General features: G+C 35.8%; 2 protein-coding genes across 2 annotated transcripts in view; both read left to right on the plus strand.

Annotated features, from left to right (window-relative positions):
- Positions 1 to 11,197: 11,197 nt before the first annotated feature.
- LOC106789025 lies at positions 11,198 to 18,113 on the plus strand. Its single transcript, XM_014752824.1, has 3 exons — positions 11,198 to 11,541; positions 15,485 to 15,791; positions 16,674 to 18,113. The coding sequence occupies exons 1-3, from the start codon at positions 11,259 to 11,261 to the stop codon at positions 17,785 to 17,787; spliced, it is 1,704 nt and encodes a 567-aa protein (XP_014608310.1). The 5' UTR covers positions 11,198 to 11,258; the 3' UTR covers positions 17,788 to 18,113.
- Positions 18,114 to 22,783: 4,670 nt separating this feature from the next.
- LOC106789046 (monocarboxylate transporter 12-like) overlaps positions 22,784 to 27,677 on the plus strand; it is a 55,622-nt gene continuing 50,728 nt past the window's right edge. Inside the window, exon 1 of the mRNA XM_014752863.1 lies at positions 22,784 to 24,441. Within this exon, the coding sequence (XP_014608349.1) occupies positions 23,139 to 24,441 (1,303 nt within the window). The 5' untranslated portion in view covers positions 22,784 to 23,138. The remainder of the gene's footprint in view (positions 24,442 to 27,677) is intronic.

The raw sequence follows: 27,677 nt of genomic DNA on the forward strand, positions 1-27,677 counted from the left end.
AATTTTTTACTAATTATCTCCAGATGGATGCAATGAAATTATCTTTTTGTTGTATATAAAAAAACAAAATAGCATTTCTTAACAAAAAGGTCTTTCGATAATTTAAATTCCAAAATAGTTTTTATTTCAAGGACACTAAACGATCATCCAGATATATAACACTTACCCATATTTCTACGATGATCAAGTCTCGGTTATGCTTTACACTCAAGCCGATCCTCTCAGCAACAGGGAACAGGACAAGCCGATAATTTAGTGGTTTTGTTACTTCTCGAGGTTAGCAGCAGCAACAACCACCGCATGGTCGTTGCATTTTACATGCATTAAAATTCTTACGCGTCAAATATCGGTGGCCTCTAGGAATTCCAAGGTCAGTATTTCTCTCTCAACACTTTCTGTCTTCGCAATTTTGCCTCGTTTCGGTTCCCATTTTTTTTTTTACTCTTTTCTTTTTTGTTATGTATATATCGCTTTTTCTTCCTCTTTTTACTTTTAATCTTTTCGAGCGAGCAAAGAACCGAGTTCTTGGAACTATGATTTGCTGGTTTCATTTAGAAAAAAAAACTGACAAGAATTACTCGAAATTTTCTCTTATTCTATATATCTTTCTCTCATTATTTTTGTCTCGTTAAAACGAAGATCATCTTCTTGGTTTGTTGCACTATCCTTTCAAAGATCTCGACTCTCAATGGTTTACCGTACAGTTCGAAAGAACCCATTGGTAATAAAAGAAAATCTCTTCAGCTCCTCGCGTCAATAAAACGAATCCTTTTCGTTTCCGCAAAGATTCCCAAGTAAAAAGAGAACGTTCAGGTGACGGTTCATTTTTTTTGTCTTTTCTTTTCTTTTCTTTTCTTTTCTTTTCTTTTCCTTTCTCTTTAAGGGTAGATGTATAAGTTCACATAAAAGGGCTTGCAAAGGTCATCTTAGATAGAACGAATCGACGTAATCGAGTTATAACGATGGGGGCGTGACGGCCCAAATCTTTCCTCTGACTTTCTCGAACAGAAAACGTGGAAGTTCCTTAGTTGATCTTTTCGATTTCTTACGGAAGCTTCGATTTAATATGAAATCGTAAATGAAAAGAAAAAAGTAAATTAAAGTATCGATATAATACGATCGAGTTTACTCATCATCGTAAATCCACGTAAAAGCACTTTTAAACGATGGATATACTTATTATCTCAATTTTAATCCTCCTCTCCCTCTTTCTTTTCTTCCTTTTTCTTTTTCATTGTACTTATCCCTTTACGAACAAACGATCCTTACTAATTGATTTCATCTCAAAGTGTAATTAATCTTTCGATGAGTGCGATAAAGAATAAATGGGAAACGAACGATCTCACTCAATTGAATATTTTTCTTTTAAATTTTCTTCTAATTTTTCTTATCAATTTTCCTACACCGTTACAAAATCACGTTAATCCATTCATTGTAGGAACTATCGAAAAAAATGATTTAATTGATATGATAAGCATCGTGTAATCACTTTTAAATAGCTTCCTATATTGGAATCATGTGTTTTTGTAGTAATTTTCTTCGATAAATAATATAACCACATTATGTCACGTTTAAGTTAAGTTACATCGATACAAGTGGCAATAATAAAGTCAATTTAGAAATTAATATACTCGTACCTAGACGGACAAGAAAAAGAAAAAAAGAAAAATAAAAAATCTTCTACAAATTGATTATCCAATATCCCTTTTTTCTTTTTCGTGTAATAAAATAATAATGATAGATAATTATAAGATTGGATAAAATGATTGATCGATCTTACCAAGGTAAATATTCATCAGAACACATTAGAAAGATTGTAGCGACGATGTTATCAGAAAATAAAGCAACTAAGACTACAGCAAGGAGGGGTGATCAGTGATGCCTGACTATCTATTTAAAACTGAATGAAATCACTATTGTTTCTATCTTTGTAGACTTGTATGACTATAGCTAGATGTACCTATATGTATATTCTCAACATGTATTCTCCCACGCATGTAATACAACGCATCGCACAGCAGGACTTCTTTCTCTCTTCCCACATCGGACGCTGTCCCTCAGGCTGTCTCACAATCAGTAGTACGAACACCAGGGAGATTTCTTCTTCCTCTTCCTCTTACATGGTCAAAAAAATATACACGCAAATCCATGACCATCTCCCTAAGGAAAAACCAGTTTCGCGAGAAGTCATTCGCGATCAAAGTCGGACGTGTTTCCGCTTCGTTGATTTTATCTTTCCCATCGTAAATTTCGAATCTAAAGGTAGAATCTATCGATACGGAATCGAATTATCTCGAGACCGTATATTATTTTCAGAAAAATATATATACAATATCGGTCAAAAGTTTAGAATTGCTATATATATTTAGAATAATAGGATATTTCTATAAAAAAAAAAAAAAGAAATAAATGCCTTTGAAGTAACAAGATAGATTTGTTCCTGAACGAAACTCATGAGTAATATTTTGTACACTTTATATTATATTGTTTATCTGTAAATATTTTTCCTTCAAATAGCTCTATTTATAAAAAAAAAGTATTTCTAATATAATATTTTTCCACATGCTTCTTGTAAAAGTTGTCACAGGAGGGAAGTTTATTTTAAACATTGTCTTCGGCAAATTAACGAATAATTACAAACCTCTTTGGTTGATAGTATAGGAATTAGGTATTCAAGAAAATTTCTTCCGTTTTCAGTTTTATGAATCGTTTATTTCCATCGATAAAAATGACATTAATTTTCTCAATTATTACCTGATATTAGTAAAATATATATTCTATATTATAATACCAGGTTATCATGACAGAGTAATCTTATAGCCATTTAAATTGATAGAAATAATATATATAATTATGATGAGGAAGAATAACGAATGAACGATTTCCCAGGAATATTGAAATTCATTTCCGTTCGTCCAGTTGAATAGGAATCTAGACAATTACCATGACAATTAGGATAAAGTATAATTTTCATTTACACGCGTTAGATAAGGATTAAGTAGACGGTTCTAGAGTAGAGTCAAAGGGAATGAAAATGGTAAAGAGAGAGAGAGAGAGGTCTACGTGGGAAAGTAGTGCTTTAAAAAGATTTATCGTTCTACATGGGCTCTCTAGTGTCCCCCTTTCGTTCGTTGCACCGTAAATATAATGACTACATTTTAATGGTAGAACATAAGTACGTGGTAACTAGTAGTAGTAATAGTGATAGTAATAGTGATAGTAATAGTGATAGTAATAGTTGACGATGACGACGATATTACTCTAGTAGTAGTAGTAGTGGTAGGTAATAGTAATAATCTTATTACATAACGTAATAAAACGTCATAAGTAAAGACGTAGTTTTTCTTCGCATTAGTTGCCATTCCTGTGAACGATTCTAAGCCAATGTTCTCTCTCTCTCTTTCTTTCTTGCTGAAGAGGAAGCTTGTTTAGTACACGATCGCATCTTGTATATATATGTAAAAAGGTTCTTAGTCGGTTGGCTTCTAGAGTCACCGGCTTACCGGAGAGTACCAGAGAGAGGTACCAGAAAGGGTCACGACGAGTGCTCTCGAGGGCCTCGTAGTAATCTCTATTCGCCGATCGTCGGCTCTTTCCAATAGAGCTTCTGCCATAGAGCGCAACATACTGTAAAACCACGGGAGTATACTTTCTAAGAAGACGTTCGACATTTTTCTAATACAACTTTGTTTCCCAGTTTCATATCTATGTTCCATTTTTCATAAAATCACCCTATTTCATTTTCTTTCAAAATTTCTCTCGTCCGTTAACGAATATTATTTTTATTCATTATATTTTCAAAATGGTTTAACACTATTCGTTAAAAAATGTCGATTATTAATGTCTTATTATTTAATTAGAAAAAAGAATTGTTACCTTTCTTCCCGTGGGAATTCAATTTGTAAGTTTGCATCATAAGGTCACGGATACTTTCTCTCTTTCTTTCTTTCTTTCTTTCTTTCTTTCTTTATTTATTTCTTTGTTTCTTTCTTTTATTTCTCTTAGGATATTTCCTACTCGATGGCAAGGTACGTGAATCACCTCGGCAAGAGATTACATCGCAAATAATCCTATCCACTGTTCGATCGATCGTACCTCTAACGCGGACCCTCGCGAAGAGGATAGGGGTCGAATCTATATAAGAGAGAAAAAGATAGGGTGGGAAACAATTCCTCGTCGTTCCGACGTTGTGCAAGGAACCATCTACTTCCGCTTAGTATTATACTATGCTACGCTAGTTCTTCTATCTCTTTGTATTTTATTTTCATACGCGTTCAATACTACACTATCATCATTATTATAACTCTGAATAAAAGTTTGCAAATGTTTTTCGTTACTATAACAAAAGTCTAACGTATTTATTCCAACTGATCACATTTAGAAAATTGAAATGACCTATTAAGAATAATACTTCTACTACTACGATTAATCGAATTTTTTCTGTCTCAATTTTATTCCCTGTATAGTAATAGCATGTAAAAAGTATCTATAGATGATAAAAACGTTGCTCCAAGTCGATTACTTTAATCGTGAGAACTCGAGAACGTTTTCACTTCTTTATTTTTGTCTACAATGAAATAGTATAGAAAAAGTTAAGAACGAGAGGATAAAACAGCCCTGGAAAACAGCTTTAGGAACGATCTCGCACCCTACCAACATGATAGCTTGCGATGAACGAGCAAGTATATCCCCATCGATTAATCACCCTGAAGATCATCGAACACGCACACATATATACGTTTTATCGAGTAAGACGACGATGGATTCTCGCCATGGGCGGTATAACGGCAGCTACTGAGCTTTCAAACATCGCTTTCTCCAAGCCGATCACACAGGAAACGACCACCACATTCTTACTCTTTTACTAGCATAAGCTACTCCTAGCTAAGCATAACCTAGCCTAACCTATTCTAACTAAGCCAACCCAAGCCAAGCTAAGCCATTATGACTCGAGGATAAGAAAATAATTAGCGATGCATAAATCCGCCGATCGGTGGCTGTCCTTCGACCATGCGGAACGGACGGACTCTTCTTCCGAAGAAACGAGTCGCGTTTTGTTTAATTGCCAACTAACTAACCAACCAACCAACCAACCAACTAACCAGGAAATGACTTGCCCACGTTCAAACACATCTACTTTCCTTACTTCGATCATGTTCCTTATTATCCTTTCATAATCGATCCAACTTAATTGATTCTGCCCGTTGATATATATCTTCGTTAATTTCTATTAATATGATGTTAACCTTTCTACAATTTCTTTCCTTCAATAAGTTTTTGTTTTTTAATTGAGATGAGAGAGTTCTTTATTTTTTTTTTTTTATTTGAATAGCTTCAAGATATTTATTTATAGCTCCGAAATCAAGTCTTCGGCTATTTCAGAATTCAGGAAGTATTGAAATTTTTTTTATATAGGAAAAAAAAAAAGAAAAAGAAAAAGGAAATAGAGAAAGATATAAACTGTAGACGAGTTTGCGAAGCAATAGCTTCGGGGCCTTCTCGAACAAATGGAATATATTATTCACCGTCCGGTAGGACTAAACTAAAGGCGCGATACGGTCCGACGAGTCGCACTAAGCCGACCGACCGACTTGCATCGATCTTCTTCGACGAACAATAAATCACTAGGTTGCCTGTACGCGATAATTTCACGGCGGCGCTTAGGTATCTTCGAGTAATAACGCTGTAGACAACAACAACAAAAAAATCGTATATGAAAAGGGTAGATTGCGAAGGAGGAGGAAGAAGAGGAATAGGAGGAGGTAGTAGAAAATTTTTTCTTTTCTTTTTTTTTTTTTACTTTTTCTCCAACTTAAATACTAGAAAAACCATTAGACAATACACTTAAAATTACTATTATTATATTATTAACTACCGTACACGTGTATGCGTTAATGCAGTATCTATCGTTTCTCATCTAACTAAATTTAAATAACATACATTTTCAAACAGAATAAGAAAAACGTAATCTCTAATCCGAAACTGGAATCATTAAAATACCTGCAAGATTTTTTCTATGAATAAACAAATAAAAAACTTAACATCGTTCGATCTCGATAGTTGAAGGATATGAAATAATAGAGATTATTTCTTAAATAGCAGAACGAATTGAAAAGTATACCAGTCCATTCGTCGTCTATCTACTAAAATTCTTCTTCTTTTTTTTTTATTTTCTCTTTTCTTTTTTATTTCGATTATTTTTGTTGTTGTTGTAATTCTAATGGTGCTTCTTCTCTCAGCTCGTCACGCTAGACTTTAAACGCGATCGATATTAAGAGCGACAGGTGCCCCTCCCTCCTTCGAAAGCTTTCGTGTTCCCGCGCTATTAGGATCTTGCAGTGGAGTAGGGTGTGCATGGGACTTGGGTACGTGTAACTCGTATCTAACTATGTGCACGGTCTTACATTGGCTCGTAACTTACGTACCAAGATAGACAGCGATGAATCCTCAACTGAACTCGCACGCTTCCACTCTTATTCCGCGTGCTGTCACGAGCAAGCGCATCATTAGACCATCCGGCATTACAAATGACGTCGAAGGGACTCCATGTGTTCTGTGTCTTCTTCCTTTATTCTACTCTGTAGATGTCGTGTAACACACACACACACGTACGTATATGTAGAAAGATATAGTATATAGTGTAGTCGTTTCTCTTGAGTTGCTCTCCTCCTGAACGATCCGACAAAACGCGGCCCTTTAAGTGGATCGTTCGGGTGGATCGAAGGAGAAAAAGTCCTTAGACGAGTCATAAGCATTTATGAGTTTCTTACTGCGAAGCTAATAAGTTTAGGAAGATCGCCGTTTGCGACGACAGTAGGGCCCAGTAGGGTTCCCCTAGTCAACCTTTTCTTATTCCTCTACTTCGAAGAAGAGACCTTCCACCAAAGTCCCTATCATATATGTACGTACGTACGTACGTACCTACGACAGACTACCCTTTTTACTTATTTCTGCCACGTAAATGTGTATATATATATATATATATATGTGTATTATATGCAATACATCGTCTTCGATACAAATCGCGGTAAGGTACTTTGTAAGAGCAAATTACGTGACAAAGATCCAAACGAGCATTATTCTGCGAAACATCAAGCTAAGGATATGTTAGACAATTAGCTAAGTTTAATCATTTATTTACTTAACGCGAAACTGGGAACAAACGGGGGTTGAGTCGAGTTGATAAAAGTAAGTGAAATTAAGTGGCTCCTTTTAAGGAATCTGAGTAATGTCATGACAAATGTTAAGGGAAAATCGAATGAGCACGTTTGTTGGATTCATCGGATACGTCTCGAGGATTCTTGAAATTCTTTGATGCCATCGTATAGCACTATCTTCTTCTTCTGTTTCTTGTATTTCCTTCTTTCTTCCTTTCTTTCTTTCTTTCTTTCTTTCTTTCTTCTTACCTTTCCTGAAATAAATCAAAGTGGTAGGAAGGAAGGAAGGAAAGAGAAAGGGTCGAGCATTCATTCAGTATTTTCTACCACGATAAGAAAGAAAGAGATGCGGTTTTCCCTTTCCGTTAGTAACACGTACGATACATACAACAAAATCACGTTTAAAGTAATTTCTGCAAGAAAGTCTCCCTTCGAGAATCCTTCCTGCCTGCCGGTGGGCGAATGGCGTCAGGATGATTTAAATGAAACTGCACCTTTCTCTCTCTCTCTCTCTCTCTCTCTCTCTCTCTCTCTTTCTTTTTCTCTTTCTCTTTCTCTCTCACTACAACGCTTCTTTCTTCCTCTTTCCTCTAGTCTTCTCTTTCTGTATCTTTTTCTTTCTTTATCTTTACCCTTCTTCTTTTTCTACCTCATCGTTCACCAAGCAATCGACTTTGACAGGAACAAGTAGCGCACGCTTCACGGTGGTCGCTTTGAGCCTCAAGAGATAAAAAGATGACTACGATGATGGCCAAAAAGGATGGAAAGAAATTACAAATATACTTCTGTTATTATTTAAAGAAAAAGAAAGAGAGAAAGAAAGAAAGAAAGAAATGGTCCAAATGATGTATACTAAAATTTAAGTTAACATAATGTTTCAGTCTTCTTCTTCGTTTTTATTTATTAATTTTGTTTACTTTTTAAAAAAATACACTTTCACATTATAATTATATAAAGAAAATGGCAATACAAAATTTTGGTCATATTCATTTGATTTTATTTATACACAAAAGATGAAGAATTTTTCTTTATTTATTTATTTTAATCTTCTAAATCATCTAAAAAAACTTAGATAAAAAAAAAATATTTCCTACATATTCTTTACGTTCTTCTTTATCTTGATTTATTTGTTAAGATATTTTTTCATCCTTGAAAAAAGTTGGAACAAGTTTGACGTTCTTATTAATATATTTGACCTTTTTCCGACGAAGAAAATAAAAGAAGTAAGAAGATTAATTCGAGCGCGCGCGGACACGTTCAGAAAGAAAAATAAAGAAAAAGGAAAGAAAGAAAGAAGAATGAAAGTAAAGAGAATGAAGAGCTAAAGTAGAGTTAATGAAGCAGGCGATTCTATTATCAGTGGGTTAGAGTGAGATCACGAGTCAGTATCGACAACGGTGCTGAGATAATATCGCTTTACGATCTACCTCTCCATCTGGTAAGCACTTAGTCGATCCTAGATACGAACCAGATAGTATCGAATAATCGGGACGAGAAGGTACGAGCAACTCGGATAGGAAATCTCAGGAACTTAGAAAAGCCGGCCGGCGTGATGAATCTCATGAGATCGAAATCATACTGATCTATCGTATATACCTATCTGATAAGATCTTCAAGATATCTTTTTGAGAAAATCGGAGTACACAAAGTGAACCACGTAACCTGTTACGTGTCAATATTTCACTAACCTATCAATCTAAATCACAGGAATGATGAGTTATTTAAACTACGGTTAAATTTCAGATTGAATTTTCGAGATAAATTGCGTTATAACTACTTACCTCCAATTATTCTTTTTTAATACTTTGATTGAACTATTTGTATACTAAGATAATAAACTTGTAATGCATTGAATCGTGTCCACAGTAAATCTGATAATTTGATATCTTTGTCAGAGAGTCATAAGTTTTATCGTTCAAAATAAAAAACTGGAAAAGAGATAAAATTATTGAAGAACAATCTTAAATATATTCCACGGTAAATTAATTGAATGTTAATTTGTAAAAACAAATACAACAAATTACACACCCAACAGTTGGACTATTAAAAAAATTACGTGTAACATTAGATAAAAAAAATGAAGATATATATAATATAATAGACAAAGAAATAGAGTATGGTAAAGATCTGAAGGAGTAGTAGGAAAGAAGTTGAAGGTGGTGGTGATGGTGATGGTGGGGTAATGGAAAGCAAGGGAAGGCAAGGGAAGGCAAGGTAAAGGCAAGGTAAAAGCAAGGTAATGCAGAGAGGCGAGTTACGGGGACGAGGATGGCGCAAAGGCGCATTGGCAAAGCATGCTAAGGCAACGGGTCCAAAGTCGTGGAGTCGTGGTAAGGCTCTCTGCTGGCACGTTAACCTCCCGCATGGACGCAGTACGGTCTCGACTCTCGCGCAGGCTAGATTGCACCAATCCCGGTCCTTGATTCGCCGACCACGTGCGACTCGTCGTGCGTCTCTTTATTTACTAACTTAATAGTTACCCCTATTGTACTGGCAAGCTTTATTCTAATAAGCATATTTTTTTCTTTTTCTTGGATAATTTTTTTAAAGAAATTTTTCTTTAACACACTCATCGGACTATAAACAAATACAGTGAACTCAATGAGACGGACGTTTTAAAGATTGGAAAATTGTTTAGATTTTTTTCCCGATAGGAGACAAACTGTGAACAATTTTGTTTCTATCGTCATTATTGAAAATGACCAAAGTTCGATTCGACGAATGATCGATAACAATAGCAATCGGATTTAACTGTTGTACCATTACCAAGGAAGTTTCGGGAAACATCCCGTTAGCCACGAAAGTAATCCACAAAGTTTCTATTCCCACGGATCGAAGAGAGAGGAACGAGCGAGGAAATCGAGAATCGATCTGTAGCTTGTATAATGTTCTCCTAGGAAAGAACGATCGAGAGACACGAAGTAGAAGAAGAATAAGAAGAAGAAACTTAGGTGGAGTCTTTCGTTCCGGTTTCAGGTGGCGACCAACGATGAAATCGAAGGTACATCGAATAGATTCGAAATGGTCACGCCAGCTTGCGTCTTCGAGCGTGATACCGAGGTACCAGAATAGAAAGAGATGAAGGACCATTGTCCTTTCTCACGACACCTCAAGTTAGAAAAAATATATTTTTAAAAACTTGCGAGTTAGAAAAGAAGACAAAATACCTAGAAAAATGAAAGAGACAACATCTTATATATATTTGAGTATTACATTTAATGAGGTTAATTAAATTATGTTAAATTAATGAAAAGAAAAAAAAAATTCGTGAATGAAGAAAAATAAAGAAGAGATTCAGCTCAAAGACCACCATAAATGGTTCCCGTAGTTACGAAGGTGATAGAGAAAGAGACAGAGAGTCGCGTGGGAGGTCGAGTCTCGAACGAGACCTTTTTTACGAGCAACCAAGAAGATAGATTCTTCGTGCTTGTTCTCATACACGATAGAGAAGGAGAAAGAGAGAGGAAAGTACGAACGACCGTTTAGGCAAGTAAGATCAGTCGTCTTTACTCGTTACCTCGTACCTAACCAGGTGTCCTGCGACCCTCCCTTTGCACGAAAAAGGATCACAACGTATTCCAAGAAGAAACCGAGGTCGCGACTCTGAAAAAGCTGTGAGCCTGTTGTGGATCGACGAGAAAACGGGGTGTTTAGGAGGTGACGTTACAACGTTTCTACGTTCTTTCTTACTTTCGCATCATCACCTTCGTTAACTTTGAAATATTCCAGAGAAGTGCAAGACCGAAGTACGTGACGAAGTTTTGTTCCAACTTCTTGAATTATTTGTTCAAGTTCTTCCAGAGAATCTCTCTCTTTCTCTTTCTCTCTCTTTCTCTCTGTCTAATAATAGAAAGTGAATTGAAAATCCAGATAGGAAAGACTTGATATTTGTATTTCTAAATCGAGTCACGTGCTACCATCACTAATTGTGATTACATTCTAAACTGTCAAACGTGATCGATTAGATCGTTTTATTCGAGAAGAAAAATCAACGTGATTTATTAAAGAGGGGTAAAATAAATGAGAAGAACAACCAGAGACTTTTGATTTTCTATGAATAGCATAGTTTATTTTAGTGATACGGGTTTTTAAAAAAATTAGATGTTGAAAAGATTGAAAGATGTTACGAAAATTTTCGAAATCCTGACGATTGATTATTATCGTCGAACAAAAACAATATCAATAACAACAACAACAACAACAACCGACGAGTCTAGGAAGACAAGGAAGGAGGGGGAAAATAATAAGATGCTGGTCGCCTGTACGAAGAGAGCGTGCAGAGCTGGCCTGGTTGCAGTCTTGGTCACCGCACTGTGCGTCCTAACTCTTCTCGATTCGCCGCCACGACTCCCGGATCCTCCGGCAGATCCTCCTCCCACGCCTGGTAAGCAATTTTCTCCCTCACCATGCGCGCTGCGCCTGCCACCACCAACCATCACCTACACACCACTAACACTACCACAATAATCACCAACACCATTACACTGCAACCATCGTCAACGTCGTCGTCCCCGTCGCGAGCTAGCCGCGAGCTAGTCACGACCTTTGCCCTTTCGTTATCGCCGAACGGGTTCGCAACCTCGGAGAAGTAGCGTACCTTCGGCCCTTAACTCTATTCTCCTAGACTATTCCATTTCTCTTTCTTAGGGTCAATGAATTCGAATTATTTATACTTTCTCTCTATTGTTTGTTCTTTTTTTTCTTTTCTTCACACTATTTGTTTTCATTTCGAATGAGTTTACTTTTTTGTTGATTTTCCTTTTTTTTAATAGCTAGTACATAGGCTTCGTTTATATTGTTATATTATAATATGATTTCAATAGTTTTTTTTTTATTTTTTACTGGTCATGGAATAATTATTTCTATACTTATTAATAATTAATTTTATAATAAATAAATATCGTATAGGGAAATTGAACATTAAAAAAAGAACTAGAACTTAGTTTTGATTAATTGGACGTTTCGCTCCTTTATTGGGACTACTTCAGCTACTTAATCTCTAAAGTTCAGCGTCTTTTTCATTTGAGCAGACATACATTCTTGTAATATTCGAAAAACTAAACATCTAAACTTCGTTATCTCTTAATCCGTTATATTTGAACACTCAAACAAAACTAATTAATTTTATAATTCTTCCATTTAGAAAAAAAGGAAAAAAGTATAATTTAACTTGCTAATTTCTTCGAATCATTAATTTTTTAATTTTAAAACAGGTTCGGCTAGTTGAAAAAAGGTCATAAATTCGTTTCGATCTATAAATTTAAGAAACACGTTGGAAAAGAAAAAAAAAAGCAAACGTCCCTCTATTTAAGTGTTCGTTCAGCAGGTAGAAAGATCGTGAGTGTTTCTTACTCGCGAATAGTTTCTCAGGATTCACGACTATCCGGTCGGTAGAAGCAAGTAACTAAGGAAGGAAGAAAGGAAAGGAAAGGAAAGAAGGAAGGAAGGAAGGAAGGAAGGAAGGGAAATTTCTCGAGCTTTTTTCCCTACAACTCGGCACGATCCTATCTCTTCTCTATCCTTTCGTACGAATGGTTATTGTTCGTTTTCAAGCTTTAAAGTCTCGATCGAAGTTTCCACCTGGGGCGATCATAAATCCCAACGACCAAATTGTCTACAAATGGAAAAGGTGATAAAGACGATTCAAGAGAAGCACAGCTAACAAAAAAAAGAAAATACAAAAGAAAAGAAAAAGAAGAAGAAGATGAAGAAGGAAGCAGCAAAAATTGTAAGAAAAGAAGTTGAGAAGTTTCTGAAACGAATACAAAGAATGCATACGCGTATAAATCTCTGGACGTGTCTCGTTTTTCGAAGCAGGCGACTTCATTAGACGAAATAATTTATGACATATTTCTGAGTTATCTGAGTCAGCGTTGGACCGCCCGTCGAGGTCCTGTTGTTGTTATTATTCTTTCTAAATTATGAGGAACGATCTTGCAACGATAATTTTGGCCAGTTTCTTCGAACGAGTCAGAGTACTTACGTAGTACTTCTCGTAGTTAGAGAGTACCTTCTCGTAAAACCCATCCATACATACTCACAAAACACGTATACTTATACATAAGAGAGGGTACATGCAGCCAGCACGTTCGTACGTACTCAAAGGCACACCTTTGCTAGACACGATGCAGCAGAAGGGTAATCGCAAAAGGGCACGACTGAGGATCACACTCTCAGCAGGCAACACGAGCCATAATATACCGTCTCGTTCTTCTCCTTTTCCTACGTTGGGTCAATCGTTGGCCGCAACTTTCTTTTTATCTTCTTTAAAAAAGAAATAAAAAAATTAAGAAAAATAAAAAAAAAAGAACCAAAGAAAAATAACAAGTACCGACAAAAAAAGAGCTTCGTTTACGTTCGACGAACGTAGTGGAGAGTGTAAAAGAGTAAACGAGTCTGCCAGCGTATGCAAACGTTTGCCATTAACGATCGCGATAACGAAAGCGGATGTAGAAAGAGAGAGAGAGAGAGAGAGAGAGAGAGAGAGAGAGAGAGAGAGAGAAAGATAGAAAGAAAAAGTCGATGACATTCACGATCCACATTTCCATCGACTTGAATGTACGATGATCAAGAATGAAAGTAGTTACCAAAGAGAGAGAGAGAGAGAGAGAGAGAGAGGGAAATAGACCTGTTGCTCGATATCGTCATGGAAATTTATCATCGATGATCATCGATTTCTCCCTCCCCCACTTTTCTTTCCCACCCATTCTCATCCCTCAGTTATTTCTTTAGCGACGAGAGCGGAAAATTATGACTAGATGTGAGAGATAGGATAGAGCTCTAACACGTGAGTATATCGATTCATTCTCGATTTACAAACGAGTTCAATAAAGAACCAGTGTATTACAACAACCTATATCGAATAGAGTGTTCGCAAGACTCATGATGGATAGATAGAGAAACATGAGATAGATTAATAGAGAAAGTAAAAGAGAGTGAGAGTGAGAAAATGAGAAAGAATAGTGGAGATGATGAAAAAGAAAAAAAAAAAGAAGAAGAAGATTAAAAAAGAATGAGAAAAACGATGAGAACCTTTTCACCCTTTCATTCTCAATCGAGAGCACGCACGCTATTAAGATTCAATTGGGAGATTAAAGCAATCAGAATTCCATTCAAGCAACGTCATTTCTAATTCGATCGATCTTCATTTAATAAAATTTAGGAGACAATCATTGTAATTATCTAGACGTTATTATACTTACTTTTTTTTTTATTATTAGGAATAGAATTATATTTGATAAAAGAAAATACAATATATATTTTATTAGGTTTTCTATATTAATTTATCATAATTATAATATTATGAAGCGTATATATTATAAATGGTAAGATAAAATAATAATAGGAATTTTGTACGTAAAAATATTATTATTGATTTATCGAATGAGAGATTGTGTACAATAGATATTTCGAAAATTTATTACCATATAGATTAATATATGTTTTATACTTTAATTTGTAAGTTTGAATAAACTAGAATTTATTCCTAGCGTGTAGGACGTATCCGTTGAGTGGTAACACGTCACTTCCGTCCACCCATTGAATCACAATGCTTTTCGCAACGTGTCTAGGAACGTACGTAATCTCTCGCGTGTCCGATAATGGGAAACGCGTGAAGCCGGAACGAACGAGGTGTTTCGCAACATTCTCTCTCTCTCTGTCTCTCTTTCTCTGTCTCTCCTATTATCTTACTATCTTTCTCTCTTATCGTTCAGAGTACTGGTACCATAATCACCATTTCAACTTGTCGGATATTACATCTTTGGCGAGCTTCCAGCGACAAAATTTTTCTAGATAATTACGATTACGAGAAGTCGTATATTCGATTCCTGCAACGATTATTCCAATCGTTTTACGGTTCATAAATGACTACGTCTAATCAATAAGCCGTGACGTTGCATTAGTATAATGATAATGTTTCTATCGGCTAGCGAACAATAATTGTTTAAGATTAATAAATCAATAGTTATCATTAATTGTCATTACTGAAAATACAATTGCAAATGAATAAAAATTATTTATCGAGTAAGCATCCATTGAACAATCCAATAAACAAATCGTCTATGTTCAATCAAAACTTACTAATTACACTTTTACCTTTTTTGAATCAGAAAATCATTTTCGTTGGAATTGATTAACCAAATCATCAATAGTAAAGTACAGAAGTATTAACAAAAAGCATACTTTTCCCATTAAATATTAATTTGACGAGCAATACGTCAAATTAGCATAAATTACAATGTTGAATTGGGGACATATTAATGCCACTTTCTTTCTTCCGGGTTTTTTCATTTCCTTATATTAGTTAATTATTTGATATATTTCAGGTGGTGAGCCACCAGGTACAAGAAGCATCGTGGCGTATTCGTGGGCGCGAAGATTGGCACTCGATTACAGAGTTTCGAAGGAGTGCGACGGTGCTAATGGAAGGAATGAAACGACTTTAGAAATGGCGTTGGAAAGGACTTTGGACGCGTTCGAGTTAACCGCTATAAGGTGGCTCGAAACGATCCCTCGACGTCTCTTCCTCTATAGCGGCCACTTGGATCTCAGAGTGGCCGGTTATCCAAGTCTTCGAGTGATCGCCGTCAAGCATGGACCTCTACCGACCTCTTCCCTCTTCTGCACCGTTTGGTGAGCTACTTTTCCTTCGCCAACTTACTACTACTACTACTTACTCTAACAGAAAGAGAAAGAAAAGGAAAGAAAAAGATGGCTGACCCTTCTTCATCATCATTTTCTTCTTCTTCTTATTCTTCTTCTTCTTCTTATTCGTCTTCTTCTTCTTCTTCTTCTTCTTTATCACCTTCTTTCCGTGAGCCGAAGCAATACGAGAAACAAATCGAGAGACTGGAAACTTGAATTTATTTCTTCGATCAGGCCAGTTAATTATTTCATTTACATAATAGCATTGAAATCGATCGATCTTATACGTCCATTTTATAATTTCCTTTTTATTAGATTTCTCGGAAATGATTTTTCAAACGAAAAAGTCACGATAGAGAGAATCAATATATATAATATTGAATTTATTATTCCAGAAGAAATATAAATATATCGCAATGAAATATCGAAGTATCGAGCCTTTTTTTGCATCGAACGTTTTTTTATCAGCCTGAGTTGCGAACAAATATCGCAATATTGTTTAAAAATAATTTTACGATATGTCAATTTTTAAACGTATGCAAATATTCCTGAATCTAATTAACGCTACCAAAATTATACGATTCTGAAATCATTTATATTGAAATTATGAAGAAACTTTTTCCCCGGCTCAATATATATATACTTAATATAATTAATGTAAATGAAATATATTTAATTATTTATCATGGATGTTATATATATAATTTTCTCATTAGACACAACTTATCCAGGTATATCTTGACTATTCTCTCTCTCTCTTTCTGTTTATCTCTCTTGTATTATATTATATCTAACCACTAACTCTTGAACTGTACCGAAGTGGAATGAATAAAGTTTAATCTTGTTTGTTTGTTTGTTTGTACGACATAGGTACGAGGAGGAGCAAGGAAGGATACGCAGTTACAGCATGGAGGCTGTAGTTTCGCCGATATGGTTGGAAGAGTGGGGTGAAGAGACAGACAGTTACACAGGAATTCTAGTGTCCTGTCAGTTACCGTCGTTAGAAGGATCAACGGCGTATCCTTTGCGAGTTTACGTCGGTGCTACGTCCTGCTACGAAAATCCTAGTCATAGTTTAGCCATATTTAGAGAAAACGTAACTGATAATAACGATGACGACGACTACGAAAACGATAGTTCGATTAATTCCAAGAGATTCACATTATGTATCAAGGGTCTCGATTTCGACGAAGATATTTCGGAAAAATTAGTGGCATTCGTCGAATTGCATAGAATCTTAGGTGCCGGACTATTTTATTTTTACGTTTTTGACGTTCACGAAAACGTGTTAAAGGTATTGAGACTTTACGAAAGATCAAACGTAGTACGGTGGTTCGATCTCACTTTACCAGGTGATTTACCCAATGATAAAAAGAATAGAAGAGAATTTTTCGATCAGGATATCTGGACCAAGAGAAGAATGGAATTGATACCGTACAATCATTGTTTCTACGAGAACCTACATAGGTCGGAATTTGTGGTACCAATAGACGTTGACGAGGCGATCGTACCAATTAAGAGAAAAAGTTGGCACGGTTTGATCTCAGACGAGCGTAGAAAACTCGGTGAAAGTTTCGAAGAGTTTGCCTCTTATTCCGTTAGAAACGTATACTTTTTTCCCGAGTTGCAGAACAAAAGTAAATCCTTGAGTTTCGTCGATAATCCAGATTACTTGGACACAATTAGGACTTCGAACGTTTCACCGGAAGGTGACTCGGTAAAGAGTTTCGTTTCGACTAGGCGAGCTTTAACCGTGCACAATCATTATGCTTTGAGCACGTTGAATCCAAGTACGAGAAGGGCTCATCACGTGGATCCTAATGATGCCTTGAAGCATCATCATCGTGCATGCGACAGCAGACATCTCGATTGCGATCTTCTTATGGATGACGTTCAAATAGACGTATCTGCTCTGCGTTATGCGAACGAGCTCAAGGCTAGGATGAAAGTCACTTTGAACGACTTGAATGGCCATCTCGATTAATAAATAAATTCGTTCCGGTGATAATATCAAAGATATAACGATCATTCTCCTCCATCCTTATGAATCTGTGATACTTCATTTGAAACCTATAAGCATAAAAAAGAAAAAGAGAAAGAAATATAGAAATAAGTATAACATCGATCATACCCCATGTGCATGATCGACGTTCTCGACAATCATCTCTTTCACCTATCATTTTTTTCTTCTTTTCTTTCCCTTCCATGTGTTTTAATAACAAATGTTACTTCAATTAGTTCACTATTAAGTAAGTAATTATGCTAACCTAAAAAAGAAAATGAGTAGGATCTATTGACAAAGAACACGCATAAAATAAAGATCGAGCTTTTAAAGATAGAATAAACAGCATCAATCAAATAAAAATCGAGTGGCACCATCACAAATGTTTTTTTGCCTCTTATCCTTCTCTTTCTCTCCCTCTCTCTCTTTCTTCCTTTCTTTTCCTCTCTATCATTCTTCGTATAATTTTTTTTTTGCGGTCATTTTATTACTTCTTCATTCTCCACCCCTTTCATTATTTCTTCCGTTCACTCGATATGGCTCATCGATTTCTTCGATATATCGTTTATCTTTCCTTACACAGGATTCCCACAAAAGGATAATAAAAATAAGTTAAGAGAAAAGGAGTAACGAAGGGTACGCTCGCGAAAAGTTCGATCCTAACTTTCTACTTGAACTCGATTTGACTATCCTTCTCTCTCCTAAACTTGTCATAAATTTAAAGAAAAGTATGTATGCACGTAGATCCGGAAGGATAAGTTCACTTCGGCCGAAAGATATTCATACTCTCTCCTATAGATACATTTATGTCTACAGGATGTTTCAAAAAAGTTCTCCTTTAAAAATCACAAATATCTTTTCCTATCTATAAAGAAAAAAAATAAATCAAGAAAAGTTGCTAAGAAATACTGGCAAGTATTTTAATTATGAAAAAAGTCATGTTTTAAAACAATATGAATAAAGTTGCAATTGTTGTATTTTTAAGAGGCAAATAAAATAGGAGGAAATAATATTTAAATGGCTGAAATTGGAAAATAAAATGTGTTTATATATATATTATACTTTTATTTATTATTTTAATTATGGGATTATATATAAAACTAGGAGAAATTTAGTAAAAAAAAATCTTTATGGAACATCCTGTATAAAAATATATGTTGATCATCGTGTACACGTGTATGTGTATAAAAGTACGATATCTTTCTCGAGGCGTCGCTTCATCGATTCTTCAACGTCCGGCCATCCAAGTTCTGTATTCGAGTTAAATAGATTCCGCGAGAAGATGCATAGAAAATCTCTTTCCACGAAGATCTATACTATATTTAGAATATCTATGATGATCTATACGAAATAAAATATACCTACGATATATCGCAACAAAAAAAAAAAAAACAGGAAAGATAATATTCCAAAAGTATACATAAAAGTGTGATAAGAAAAAGTAACTAGAAAAACAAATAACCAAATTATTCCCGTTCCTTACGTCGAGTTTTTCGTTCTATTTGGATTTCATTTAGATAATTCTTTTTTTCTTTTTTTTTCTATTATGTGCTAAGAAAGAAGCTGGTTTTGTAATTCAAAGAGGTTCGAGAAAAGGTAAGTTAAAGTCATGGCCTCTTTCATAAGGTAGGAACTATTGACCTTTACGCATCAAGATCGTCCTAGTTTCTTACTTCCTTGGTAATAATAAGAACGGATAACATATCGTCGTCTAATCGTGGAACGTGTTCAAAGGACAACGAGCTAATCTCTTTTTCTCTTTCTCATTTTCCACTTTTTTCTTTTTATTTCGCTAACAATTCCAGTTACACACGCAAACGAATGAACTTAGAAGAGTTTACTTGTGAGACCTGCATGCGGAGACGCAGTTTAGAGTTTTTCACCGACCGTTCGCGATACGGTCCGTTCTTAAGGAACCGTTTAGATAAGTGTCTTGATTTGAGAGAAAAAGAGAAAGAGAGAGGGGATCATGTTCAATGTAGAAAGGTATACTGTGAGTCGTGTGTCAACCCAACAACCGGAAATAATTGAAACGTTCTAGCCTCATTCCATTTAACGAGAATCTCGTTTTAATTTCTTTCTTGAATCTTTCTATCTTTGATTAGGTATATTACTCATCAAATTTAGGTCAGAAACCAAATCTAACTCGTCGAGTGTGTGTTACGACTTTTTAATGTGGTTTTCTTTCGAAAAATTTATAATTCAAACTTTGAAGAAATATAATATATATTTTTGTGTTGGATATTCCAATAAAAGAAAAAATATAAGTTATTTGTCAAGATTTTGTGTAATAAAAATATATTTTATATATTACCTATATACGATGTATACAAATAATGGACACTGATTTATCATACTTATACGAAGTAGAACACCTAGAAGATGATGGAAAAATATCGTAAAAAGTAAAGACGTTGTGTTACTAGAACAATACTTTCTTGGCTAAAGTAGGAAGAAACGTGACCAGAACATTTGATCACGAAAAGTTTCATTCTTTCTTTACTCTTTCTATTTCTTTTTCGTTTCTGTTTTGCTTGTCGTTAGCATACGCAACGCAAGCCGCGAATAGACCAACGTCAAAGCAACAATTTTTATAGCCCGTTAAACCCAACCGAGCCAAGTCCCGTCGTGAGCTCTCCCTTAATTGGACGACCGGCGCGTCATAGCGAATAACTCGAGATCTTCGTCGTCTCCTTCTTCTTCTTCTTCTTCTTCTTCGTCTTCTTCTTCGTCTTCTTCTTCGTCTTCTTCTTCGTCTTCTTCTTCGTCGTATTCTTCATTTTCGTTCGTTGTTGTGCATCACTGAAGGAGGAGGAGGATGTATTAGCCAAAGGGGAAAAGGAAAGTACCAGACCAGATTATCGTTCTAAATCATCTATGATTTAAGATAGGATACGTTCACTGAATTTATCAGCCATAACATTTTCTCTTTCTTTTTACATCTTTCTTTCTCTCTCTTTTTGTTTTTGTTTTTTTTTTTAAGTCGTTTGTATTTATTTAACTCACTCATCTCATATCTTCGATTTCATTTCTTGTTTTTCTTTCTTTCTATTTTTTTCTTTTTTATTTTGATCTTTCTGTCATTCTCGAAAAAAATTATCTTTTTTTTTATTTTTTCTCTGTTTTCATAGCGTGGATTTAATAGCGAGATAAATAATGTAGAGTTTTTAAAGAGAGAGAGAGAGAGAGAGGAAGGAACGTCCACGGCATTCTCGGTTGCCTAAATTTACTGCTCGCTTCGGCACCAAGCGGATGCATTTTTTCCACCCGCAAAATCGTTAACACCCGCCCCGTGCGAATTCGCTCTCGTTTCCGCTCGTAACTGTCGACTCTGGAATTCGGACTCGAATATTCGTAATAATAATTATGTTGTTTCCCTAATAACGTTTGCCACGTTGACGTACGCCCTCCGTTTCATTTCCCACCTTTCCGAATTTATTTTTCCATTTTTATTTCTTGTCAAAGCCAAAAAAAAACTTTCTTAGGAAAGAGGAAGAAACACGGTCGATTCGATTTAATCGCACGAAAGGGGGGTAACATTTCACCCCACGATAATACACTCACGTAAAACTTGAAATAAAAAAATATTTAACTATAATTTTATTAAGATTATTTAAAAATTGATCAATGATTTGATTTAGATTTAATTTAATTAAATGAAAAGAAATTAAATGATAGAAAAACATTTATTTTTCTGTAAAATCTTTGTATATATTAGTATAAATGGTGTTTACTTTTTCAAGAATGCAAATCGTTCGCACGTAAAAGAATCTAATTTGTTGCCTCGTGGGTTCATTCATAAAAGAAGGGTCCAACCCCTCGAAGGGAAGAAGAACCGTACCTTGTAGAGAAATTCATTGGCCCTTGAAGCGACTCTGGGCTTCTTCGAATCGAAGTACGGTAGGCGGATAATCGGCTTTACGTGACTCGTGTCTTAGGTCAGTTACAACAGGAGAAATTTCAACGAGTATTTTAACCTTTTTAAATTCGATAGCTTAAAACACGGATTATTACAACGTGCTCGTGTTGCGTTACATGAAAAAATTTGAAAATAAAATTACAATAATTGACGATAAAAAAAAAGATAAACGGGGTTATTATTTTGTATAATTGCAAACAATCTTAAACACAAATAATTCACATTGCACTTTTAGCTTTAAACAAATGCAAATTTTTGTAAATGATATCAAAGAACACGAAGTAGCGATCTAAAATCGGCCCGAAAGAATCGTGCAAACATTTCTCCGAGGTATTCGTCGCATTTGCAGGGATTATTCCAGACAGCAATAAATCTTATTAGTCTTTACGTGTTTCTCATGCATTCGAATTTCGAGCCAATTAATTGATGCCAAAATAAATTTCAACGTTAAATCAACACGTTAATTTTACGGATAAACAATCTATCGATTTTAAATTTCAATAATCCGAACCAAATGGAAAAAAGAAACTCTTCGATCGTTACTTTTCATGTTAGAGAGCTGAATTGAACAATTATTTATTATTGAATAAAATATATTAAAAATATGAAAATGTGAGAAGCCTTTTATAAAATGAGAGACACGGTGGTAGGTTCTGTAACTTTGTCGAATATTCGTAAGCATGCGCTTACCATCGTCGAATCAGAAAGAAAGAGAGAGAGAGAGTGAGAGAGAGAGAGAAAGAGAGGGGTTGATCGCAAGTGAGCAGCACGTGCGTAGCAGTCATCCTGGCGCACTCGCCAGGACCAGTTCTTCCCTCTGCCAATTCAACTCAAACTTTCCCTTTTTCTCCTTTCCTTTCCTTCTCCCTTCATGCTTTGACCAGATAGTTTTTATCACAAATATTAGAACAAACATTTGTCTTCTCACCCTTAACGTATTTTCTTTTTTTCTTTCTAAAACCCCCCCCCTTGCCCCACAACATCAATCTCTTTCAAATAGACAAAAAATAAAAACTCGGAACAACAATAAGAGAGAAAAAGAATAACAGTGTTGAAAAAGGTGATATAAAAAAAAAAATACAAAATTGAAAATAAAAGAAATCTACAAAAAAAATGTTATCCTCGGAGTGTGCGAGCTTTATCGCGTACGTTTGGAATCAAAAATATGTATTATTGATAAATGAATTAAAAATTGTAAATAGATTATTTGCACATACTGTCGTATGGATTATCACGTGGTTAGAAAAGAAGATACTCTATTGTCGATTATCAAGATTTTTCACGGGAAAATTGATGATCGTGGAGAAAATGAAAATAACTGCGTGGTCGAAAAAAGAAAAAGGCTCGATGATAATCGATCGAAACGGTCCATAAGATATTTTCGTATTATAATTGAAAGAAAGGTGTCGGTGAGATGACGGTTCGTCGAGAGGACGGTCAAGGAATGAGACATAGCAATTCTTGGCCGAATAGATCGCAAAGGACCGTACGGGTCCGTGTTGATCCACTTTCGCGTGCTTTTACTATAATTTCGACTAATAGATCGGAAGAAGATGATGAAGAAGAAGAAGAAGAAGAAGAAGAAGATGAAGAAAATAATCAGGAAAAAAATCGAGATAAAAAGGAAAAAGAAGAAGTAGAAGAAAAATATGAACTGAAGATCATTGGTAAATCTTTGACACATTGCTCGACGAACAAAGATAAAATTAAAGACGAAGAAAAAGATGATAATGTTGATCGGATAGTAGGGATCGATCGAAAATCTAAACGACACAGTGAATTTCAAAGGAAGACGTTACATTCGTCGCTGAGGGCGCTCAATCGGCACCGACTTTATGTCGAAACGTCGGCATTATCCTCGACGATCTCGACAGCCAGCAGGCGAAGAAGAAGAAGAAGAAGAAGTAGCAGCAGCATCAGCAACAGCAACAGCAATAGTAACAGCAGCATCGAACTGAAGATCTTCGACGTTGCTTCGATCGATTTAAGGGACGACGTTAAGGATAATAAAGAAGGTTCTTCTTTACTGGTCGATACGAGTCAGTTAGCAAAAGAAGAAAAAGAAAAAGAAGAAGAAGAAGAAGAAGAAAAGAAAGGAGAAGAAAAGGAGAAAGATGAAGATAAAGATGAAGATAAAAATAAAATAGGAAAGCCTACGGTCGTGCTGACGCCGCATATCGAGATCGTTGACTACGATCGAATCGGCGGCACGAGTTCGCAAAGCGATCGCCATGCTTGCCCCAAGTGCACTTCGGAAGGACAACTAAGATTACAGGTCGATCCATTTCGATCCCCGATTACGTACGATGCCTCGAACGGTGCATGCTCGATAAATGGAACACAAACACGTACGCAAAGTATTCTCAATAGGAAAAAGAGGCAAATCGATAGATCTAATATTCCCGGTAGAAGCACTTGGCCCGATGGACGTATCGCATCCTTTGCCACTGGTTATTTAGCTAAAAGAGAATTAAACTTTGGTAGGAAAAAAAGAAATGAATTGTCTGCAGTAAATCAACAAACTTGTCGACCATACGATCTTTGTAAAGAGGCAACGTTAAGGAGACATTATTATCCTGAGGGTGGTTGGGGATACGTCATCGTCACGTGTTCCATGTTAGTACATTTTCTTGGTGTAGGATTGCAATTCGCTGCACCCGGAACTTGGCATCGTTCTGCTGAACTTAAATTTGATCATCCTCCTCTTCACAGCGCAGGTATGTCAAGGATTATTCTGCAGGAATATTTTTGTTTTATATTACTTTTTGTTCTATTTTTTTTTTTTTTTAAGTAACAAAATTTGGCAAATTCATTTCTTTGTAAATGGTTGATAAATTGTTGACGTTCAAATCTCTGAGGTGAAATTGAACTTTATACGTTTTCTAATCCACTATTCACTTATGTCCTAAAAATATATATATCTAAACAGGCAAACCCCCTAAACAGGGTAAATACGTAACTGGAAATGCAACGGCGGTGGTTCCTACCTCTCTCTCTCCCTTTCTTTTTTTTTCTTTCTCTCTGGCAGGGTTCAAAATATTACTGGTACGTTGTGGAAAATTTTGTAAAGCCACCGTGGCGAACTACGGTGGCTTAACTTTTGCGTTATATGAGGCAAAACGTTCGTAGAATATCCTCGAGGAGAATACTGTCTAGGAATAGGTTACGAACCCGGCTTCTTCTTCTATCATACACATTTTTACTTCACTATAATATATATAATAATAATAATAAAATTATAACGAAGACGTGATAAACGTGTCTCGTTCGTGCTAAGAATTTTCAAAAAATCTTAATTGAGTCAACATTTTCTAACTCGAATTTTATACACGTACAACAAAGAGTTTAGCAGACAAATTTTCACAAAACACATATGGCATAAAAATACATGTAACGTTTGTTTTATTTAACGACGTATCCTTTAGGAAAATAGTAAATTTTCCGTGTAAAAAGAAGCACGTTCGGTTTGAATGATATATGATATTATGTCATCGCGGTTCTCAAAGGATCGAAGGTTTGAAAGAGTGAATAAGAAGGGAGAAAAACTTGATCGTTCAACGATCCATGGTATAATCCTTCAAATCACCATCGATCACACTCGTATCATCTACTTTAAATCTCCCTGTCACCTTCGACACTTATGTTTTTCTACAGATGTAAAAAAGTAGACCAAATAAAAGGTTACAAGCAGCCCTTTCCAAAAACATTGAAAATGGTAACTTAAATTTGTTCGAATTAAATGTATAAAAATCATCAAAAAGAATGTTATAGAAAATTGATTAATCCCGATAATTTTAATTGAATGAGCTCGGGTGACAGTTTATTTAATGCCGATGAATAAATACGTGAACAAATTCGTTTTTGATTTTATTTCATTTGACGCACACGAAATGAATACAAAATTTGTAGTTACGTATTTTGACGAAATGAAAATGGTATCTATCAAGTTCACTTTCCACACACTAGAGAAATGAAAGTGGCGAAGGTCGTGATTCGAATCAATATACGAGGTCGGATGGCACGCGTGTGAGAAAAATCAGGACAATCTATCAAGATTCGGGACGGGTTGTGTGTGTCGTGCGGTCTCACGTAGTTTAACATTGCGTGCGAGGCATTACGATGCATCAGAAAAGACGAAGGGAAGGATCAAGCAACGCCTTCGGTATTTTATTATCTTTTTTTTTGTTTTTTTCTTTAGCGAGATCATTCAGTATCGATCGAGCAGTGAAATCGAGCGTAATAAACGATCTTAACGTTTCTTAAAGCGAAAAAATCTAAATCTACTTGGAAGATCATTCCGATAAGCGAATGAGTGATGGAAAAGAAACATCAGTCCGTATCCGGTCCATCGGAGGAGAACGTTTATCGCAAACGACGTCATTCATACAGCGAAGCAATGGCCGATGAAAATACGATCGAGTCTAACGATTTGCAACTCGCTGAACATTGTCATTCTCGTATAAGTTTAGGTACGAATTCGTCGTTACGTAGAAAATTAAAATCTCGTGATAATTCGAGTTTGGAGTCGATAACATGGTCGTCGATGAGTTTCGATTCTAAACGCGAATTAATTCGGACAACTTCGGCAGACACCAATAGATCATGGAGCGAATTTGAATTATCCGAGGTGTTACGTTCTTATCCTGATTTAGTCACGAAGTTGATCAGATGCAAGTGTTACGTTGGTACGAACAACAAGTGTCAGTGTCGTTATCGTTATCAGTGTTGTCATTGTCAACGTAGAAGGATATCTTCGATCTCTAGAAGAGAATCCTTTGGAAGTTTCAGACGGAAGGATTCGAGTTACTCGGTATCGACCTGCCAAAGTTTCCTTCCACCATCGTCAGCTCGAAACTCTTCTATTGGTAGTGTTTATCGTATCGGTTACTACAACAGAGGAGACTCGTCAAGTGATCAGAACGAGAGGATCGTGAATAAGGATTTACCGATTCAAAGGCGGTATTCCGATCAAACGCATTTCGTTCGTCCCTGCCAGATCGAATACGCGGATAGACGGAGGTACTCTGAACAGACACCGAGAGATAACATCGTTGAATGTTCCTCAGCTAGTAGGTGCAATAACCATTTGAGATCGAGACTCTCGTCGAGATTCCTAGCGAAGGCGGGACAGAAAAGATCTTCGCTGTCCTTTAAGCCAACGACGAGTTACGACGATGTCCCTGTTAAAGAAGAAGAAGAAGAAGAAGAAAAAAAAGAACACGACGAGACTGACTACGAAAAGGACGGAAACGATTCCGGGATTTCAAGCGTTCCTGACAATCGCAGAAAGAGTAAAGTAACGACATCTGCACCGACGGTCAATCCTAAAATGTTCAAAAGACGTTTCTCCGAACAACTCATATTAGAAGGTGGACTCAGTGGTCTGCCAGATTTCGATACACTCGTGAGATCTGAACATGACGACATTGCCGAGGACGATGAAGAATCTTTAACCGGTATCAATGCCAGAAAAAGACTTACATTGAAAAAACATTACTATCCCGAAGGTGGTTGGGGTAGAACTATTATTCTCGTTGGTGTATTAGTACAATTACTCTCTCACGGTTTGCAACTAGCTGCGGGAGTTATACTAACTCCGATGATCAATCATTTCAAACGTGATGTCAGGGATGCAGGTATGACGTAAATAAATCATTCAAATACTTACGAATCGTTCCTGATTATTACACAAAAATCGTCTTTATAAATATCAAATTAGGTCTCGTATCATTATAAAATACAAAATAGAAGAAGTTACATTTTGTTAATTAAATATATAAATGTGATAAATTCGTACGATTACGGTTTTTGTTATATCTAATTTTAATTGCATATATGCCGCTATAGAAACTCGCATTTTCACGGATGTAAAGATTCCTCTTTTCTCTCAAACGCGCACATACACAAATGTACATGCACACACAATTGAAGTCGATCGAGAGCATAGAACGAG

The sequence above is a fragment of the Polistes canadensis genome, unplaced genomic scaffold (genome assembly GCF_001313835.1).
Source record: "Polistes canadensis isolate GaletaPanama2010 unplaced genomic scaffold, ASM131383v1 scaffold_161, whole genome shotgun sequence".
In the NCBI taxonomy this organism is placed as follows: domain Eukaryota; kingdom Metazoa; phylum Arthropoda; class Insecta; order Hymenoptera; family Vespidae; genus Polistes; species Polistes canadensis.

Coding starts and splice junctions, on each gene's coding strand:
- LOC106789025 (XM_014752824.1), top strand. CDS start 11,259: ATGTTGAAAAGATTGAAAGATGTTACGAAAATTTTCGAAATCCTGACG. Junction 11,542..15,484: donor AGATCCTCCTCCCACGCCTG/GTAAGCAATTTT, acceptor GATATATTTCAG/GTGGTGAGCCACCAGGTACA. Junction 15,792..16,673: donor TCCCTCTTCTGCACCGTTTG/GTGAGCTACTTT, acceptor TGTACGACATAG/GTACGAGGAGGAGCAAGGAA.